At 41.0% G+C, this 6,374-nt stretch overlaps 1 protein-coding gene across 1 annotated transcript; it reads right to left on the bottom strand.

Moving 5' to 3' along the window:
• Nucleotides 1-3,854: 3,854 nt before the first annotated feature.
• On the bottom strand, nucleotides 3,855-4,543 carry LOC143852442 (uncharacterized). The gene is made up of 2 exons (XM_077361825.1): nucleotides 4,056-4,543; nucleotides 3,855-3,963 (listed from the first exon to the last, which is right to left on the bottom strand). The coding sequence occupies exons 1-2, from the start codon at nucleotides 4,541-4,543 to the stop codon at nucleotides 3,855-3,857; spliced, it is 597 nt and encodes a 198-aa protein (XP_077217940.1).
• Between the last annotated feature and the right edge of the window lie 1,831 nt (nucleotides 4,544-6,374).

Raw genomic sequence — 6,374 nt, 5'->3', positions numbered from 1 at the left:
TGTTATTATTCTTGTGGACCCCACAGGTTACTATGCTCAGCAGTTCACCATTCTTTGATTTAGTTTATTTCTTGGCTACTATGCTCAGCAGTTCGCCTTTCTTTGATTAAAGTTTACTTTACGGTTACTATGCGTTCAAATAAGATGGGCTACTATGCTCAGCAGTTCGCCTTTCTTTGATTAAAGTTTACTTTACGGTTACTATGCTAGCATTTCACCGTTCAAATAAGATGGGCTACTATGCTCAGCAGTTCGCCTTTCTTTGATTAAAGTTTACTTTACGGTTACTATGCTAGCATTTCACCGTTCAAATAAGTTTATAAAACTTGCATAATCTATAGTGAGTTATCGCCTCTTATGCATGCTTTATCCTAATATTTACATAGGTGGTAGAACCAACCATATTACTCATAATAAATACTTTAACTATCTATATGAAAGACTTACCTTGGCAGTGATGAAGTGGATTTTCTTTTCCTTCTCCTCTCTCTCTTTTTCCCTCTCTCTCTTACTCTTTCTTCTCTCTCGTTCTCTTTTCTCTCTCTCTTTTTTTTTTATTTTTTCTTCTTCTCTTCCTCTATTTATAGGTATTTTTTTTTCAACTACAGTCTTAAATTCACAACTACTCTCTTAAATGTTTCACAAAAATATAGGAATAGTAAAGGTATAAATAAATGAATAGTAAAGGCTGCTTGAATAGTAACAGGATGATTAATATTATTTAATTATTATTTTCGTCGGTGAAGCGCAACTACTCATTAATGATAGTGGTTGTGGAGTGACCCGCTTAACCAATGAGTTAATGAAAGTGGTTGCGGTGTGTCCTTCTGGTAGTGGTTCCCACTAGTGATGGGTCCCGCTATTTGTGGGTCCTGCTTGTTGTGGGTCCCACTGGTGGTAGGACCCGCTTGTGTGGGGCCCGCTGATGTGGGACCCACTGTTGGTGGGACTCGCTTGTGAATAGTACTCGGTGGGTCATACTGTGAATAGAAATTTTGAATAGTTTATCTCAATAGTGAACTTGTATAGTATTTCTGTATAGTAATCTTACATAGTATTTCTGCATAGTAATCTTGCATAGTGACTATTGTGAATAGTAATTATGAATAGTGACTATTAGTAATTTTTAATATGTGTAAGTATCTACTCATTTTTAGTTGACATCTGGGGCAGTGGTTTAGTGGTAGGAAGCCGTTCAATCCTCGCTCAGCGTTGGGTTCGAATTGCGTACGCCCCATTATGCCAGATGTCCTCATGCCCGATTAACTCGGTGAAAAATGAGTAATGGCCGATGATTACCTACCTATGAGGCCATTTTTATTTATTTGTATATATATATATATATATATATTTTACCGGTTATTACATTCTACCCCTCTTAAAAAAAAATTTTGTCCTCGAAATTTTACGTACCTTAAGAAGTAAATAGATGAGGATACTTTTGTTTCATCTCCTCCTCCGGTTCCCATGTTGCTTCCTCGGTGGCTTGGCTCCTCCACAGAATCTTCACCAGTGATATGCTTTTTGTCCGAAGAATTTGTTCCTTTCGATCAAGGATTTGTACTGGTTGCTCTTCATAAGACAAATCTTGTTCCAACTGCATTGGTTCTGTTTGCAGTACATGTGATGGGTCCGCCAAGTATTTCCTTAAAAGTGAGACGTGAAACACATTATGAACATGTGACAAGACTGGTGGCAAAGCTACACGGTATGCTACTGGTCCAATTCGTTCAAGTATTTCGTATGGTCCAATATATCTGGGACTGAGCTTCGCTTTCTTTCCGAACCTTATTACACCCTTCCAAGGTGATACTTTTAAGAATACACGGTCACCCACTGCAAAATCCAGGTCTCGACGTCGATGATCGGCGTAGCTCTTCTGTCTGCTTTGAGCCGTCCTCATATTTTGTTGGATCATACGTACTTTGTCAGTAGTTTCTTGTAATAACTCTGGGCCTAGAAGTTTTCTTTCTCCGACCTCATCCCAACACGTCGGTGTTCTACACCTCTTACCATAGAGAGCTTCATAGGGTGCACTCTCTATACTAGAGTGATAACTGTTATTATAAGAAAATTCAACCAATGGTAAGTGTTGGTCCCAATTACCTTGGAAGTCTATTATGCAAGCTCTAAGCATATCCTCCAGTGTCTGAATTGTCCGTTCGGATTGACCATCTGTTTGAGGAGAAAGGCAGTGCTGAAGTTCAACTTTGTCCCCTAATGCTTTTGTATACTCCTCCAAAAATTAGATGTGAAGCACGGGTCACGATCAGACACAATGGATGCTGGTATGCCGTGTAAACGGACTACTTCTTTGATGTAGAGCTTCGCCAATTGATCTAAGGAAAAATTTTCTCGTATTGGGATAAAATGAGCTACCTTCGTCAGTCGATCAATGATGACCCATATTGCGTCATTTCCTTTCGTAGTCCTCGGCAGTCCCGTAAAGAAATCCGTGGCTATCATATCCCACTTCCATATAGGCACCTCTAGTGATTGTAAGGCTCCCTTTGGTAGCTGTCATTCTGCTTTAACTTGTTGGCAAACCAAGCATGTAGACACGAACTCAGCAATCTCTCTCTTCATATTATTCCACCAATAATGGGTTCGAAGATCTCGATACATCTTCGTACTCCCTGGGTGTATGGAGAATGCCGAACTATGTGCCTCCCTTAGCAACTTCCTTCTTAATTCTGGATCGGAGGGCACACACAGTCTTGTGTTGAATCTTAAGATGTCATCTTTATCAACATTGAATTCGGAAAGTTCGCCTTTCCGAACTGCTTCGATCTTTCCTTGTAATTCAGGATCGTCGACTTGAGTGGCCTTGATTTTCTCCAATAGTGATGGTTGAGCAACCATCTGTGCTATGTAACCCTTGGTTCGCGGTTCTACTATTTCCATATCCAGTTTTCTCAGATCTTGGAGTAAATGCTTTTGAGTGGTTGGCATTCTTGCCAAGGTTCCGGAAGTTTTTCTACTCAATGCATCTGCCACTACATTCGCCTTTCCAGGATGATAATGAATGGTGCAGTCATAATCCTTTAGTAACTCTAGCCACCTTCTTTGTCTCATATTCAGCTCCTTCTGGGAAAATATGTATTTGAGACTCTTGTGATCAGTATAAATTTCACACTTTTCCCCGTAGAGATAATGTCGCCAGATCTTCAGTGCAAAGATTACTGCCGCCAATTCCATATCATGCGTGGGGTAGTTTTGCTCGTGGTATTTTAGTTGGCGTGATGCATAAGCTATAACTTTATCATTTTGCATTAATACGCAGCCGAGCCCTTCCTTTGATGCGTCACTGTAGATCACAAATCCTCCGGTTGGTGTTGGTAATGGTAGCACAGGTGCGCTGACGAGTCTCTTCTTTAACGTTTGGAAGCTTTCCTCGCATTCTTTGGTCCAGATAAACTTCACGCCTTTCCGAGTTAATTTCGTTAATGGATCTGCTAATCGAGCGAAGTTTTCCACGAACCTTCTATAATAGCCGGCAAGTCCCAAGAAACTCCGAATTTCTGTTGCTGTCGTGGGTCTTTGCCATTCTTCAACCGGCTTTAGTCTTCGCTGGATCCACAGAAATTCCTTCTCGGGTGACTGTGTGACCCAAGAACGCCACTTGCTGCAACCAGAATTCACATTTACTGAATTTGGCATACAGCTTCTTCTGTCGAAGTGTTTGTAAAACAATCTTCAGATGTTCCTCATGTTCTTCGCGACTCTTAGAATAGACAAGAATGTCGTCGATAAACACCACGACAAACTTGTCAAGATAGTCGTGAAATACTCTGTTCATTAGATCCATGAATACGGCTGGGGCATTCGTTAGTCCGAATGGCATGACAATGAACTCATAATGTCCGTATCGCGTGCGGAACGCCGTCTTTGGAACGTCTTCCTTCTTTACTTTCAGTTGGTGGTAACCAGATCTGAGATCGATCTTGGAGAAGTACATGGCACCTTGAAGTTGGTCGAACAAGTCGTCGATTCTGGGCAACGGGTACTTGTTCTTTATTGTGACATTGTTCAGTTCTCGATAATCAATGCACAACCTCATTGATCCATCCTTCTTCTTTACGAACAGGACGGGAGCTCCCCAGGGTGATACACTGGGCCGGATGAATCCTTTGTCTAATAGTTCTTGCAGTTGCTTCTTTAGTTCCTCCAATTCTATCGGCGCCATTCGATTCGGTCTTTTGGATATTGGATTTGCTCCCGGTACTAGCTCGATAGAGAACTCCAGTTCTCGATTCGGTGGGGCTCCTGGTAGATCGTCAGGGAATACATCCACGTACTTTTGCACAATAGGCACGTCCTCCAATTTCATCTTCTTTTTACTCGTGTCCACAACTTGAACTTGAGCGAGATATCCTTCACAGCCCTGTTTTAATAATCGTCTTGCCTGCAAGGATGATATTAGTGCTGGAGTTTTGTTTCTGTCAAGGCTTTTATATACAAGTTGGGGTTCATCAGGAATAGTAAACCTGACTTCTTTCCTGTAACAGTCTATGTTGGCATGGTTTAAAGTCAACCAATCCATTCCTAATATAACATCGAATTCTAAAATAGGTAAGGAGATAAGATCTACCGATAAGTTTCTACCACAAATATCAACAGAGCATGCTCGATAAACTCCTGATGTAACTAGAGAATTTCCACCAGGCGTTTTAACAGAAAGTTCAAGATCTAACTTTTAAAGTGGTATGCTCAAATGCTTGGCAAACTTTGGTGAAACGAAAGAATGCGTAGAGCCAGAATCAAATAATATATGTGCATTCTTCGAACTTACAGACAAAGTACCTATCACCACATCATTCGTTGCCTCCACTTCAGCAGTTGTGATAGCAAAAGTACGGGCCTATCCCCTTGGCTGTTGTTGTTGTTGTCGACCTCCTCCTACTGCTCTAGGCTTGGTGCATTGATTTGAATAGTGTCCCATTTCGTTACAATTGAAACACTTGATGTCTGGGTGAGCATTCAGAGTCTGCTTGAGGGTTGGCTGACTATTCCGAGTCAAAGTTGGATTTTGTTCCCGTTTTGGGACCGTCTTGCAGTCCTTTGCCACATGTCTTTCCATTCCGCATTGGAAGCATTTTCGTGTCCCCGCGTAACAGACACATCCATGTCTCTTTCCACATTTTGAGCAATGTTGCTGGTGTCCTGCTTCCTTGACATTAGGTCTCTTTGTTCCAGATCCTCCTGGTTGGCTTTCATTCGTTCTCTTTACGCCGGTCAACTTGTTTTTGGACTGCTGAAAGTCCAAATGTTCAATTTCCACTTTCAAAGCACATCTCACCACGGCTTCGTAGCTTTGAAAATCTAAAGCTGCTAATGCTCGCCTGACACTAGGCTTTAATCCGTATTGGAATTTGTCCACCTTACTTTGAACGTCAGTCAGTAGGTGGGTTGCATATCGAGCCAGTCTTGTGAATTTTCCTTCATATTGGGAGACTGTCTCTCCCTCTTCTTGCTTTAATGAAATAAATTCTCTCACTAGCTGAGCTTTTAGTGGTTGTGGGAAGTATTTTTTGAGGAAGATTCTTTTGAATTCATTCCAACACATTGCGTTCATTTCTTCTTCGGTTTTTGTATTTCTGACTAAATTCCACCACTGATCCGCGTCACCGTCCAATCTATACGTCGCCAATCTTACACGTTGTTGGCTGGTGCAGTCAATCACTGAAAAGATCTTTTCGATGGAGTGAATCCATCTTTCAGCTTCTAGGGGATCTGTAGTTCCCGAGAAGGCAGCAGGATGTTGCCTTATAAACTGTTCCAGTATAGCTCTTTCGTTTTGAAGTCGAGCAGATGGGGCTCGTTGTTGGTTCATGTTTGCTGTCATTGCTTGGGCTAGCTGTGCCAATGCAGTGGCAATGGCATCATTTCCTGCGTTGTTGTTTCTAGCGTTGGCAGTAGGTTGTTTGTTTCTTGCATGCCTTTCTCTGCGTGGCCTGCCACTTTCCCTTCTTGCCTCAGCCTCGATTGCAAAAATATGTTCCTGATTTTCCGCCATCTTCATATCATAGTATCACATTAGTAATCTAAATTATAACTCATATTTAAAAGCATTTATATACAAAAGTATCACAGAAGTCATAAATAACATATAAGTTCTATATTAGCCAACGACTAGCGGTATAGTTAACATATTCTAACTTAACATTTAGATAGGGTAAATTCTAATCCTATCTTTTTGAATCCTAATTTCCAAAATCGCCTAAACTTCACTTTGATACCAAATGTAACGCCCCGGATTTTTTTTTAGAAATACCAACTCGGTGCGTAGAAGAATATTACATCATCTTTCTCAAAAACTTTCATTATTCCCAAGATCTCAAATACAACAACTACATTTAGAGGGTTACAGAAAT

Source organism: Tasmannia lanceolata, unplaced genomic scaffold, assembly GCF_043159265.1.
Source record: "Tasmannia lanceolata isolate RefF3 unplaced genomic scaffold, GAP_Taslan_0.1 ptg000019l, whole genome shotgun sequence".
Classification (NCBI taxonomy): Eukaryota; Viridiplantae; Streptophyta; class Magnoliopsida; order Canellales; family Winteraceae; genus Tasmannia; species Tasmannia lanceolata.
The sequence above is the reverse complement of the archived record's forward strand: the minus strand, read 5'-3'. Positions and strand labels throughout refer to the sequence as shown.

What these genes read in the sequence shown, in the direction of transcription:
- LOC143852442 (XM_077361825.1), bottom strand. Translation starts at nt 4,543, where the DNA reads ATGGATTGGTTGACTTTAAACCATGCCAACATAGACTGTTACAGGAAA. An exon ending in AAGAAGGATGGATCAATGAG is followed by an intron (nt 3,964 to 4,055) that starts GTTGTGCATTGA and finishes ACCAACTTCAAG; the next exon opens with GTGCCATGTACTTCTCCAAG.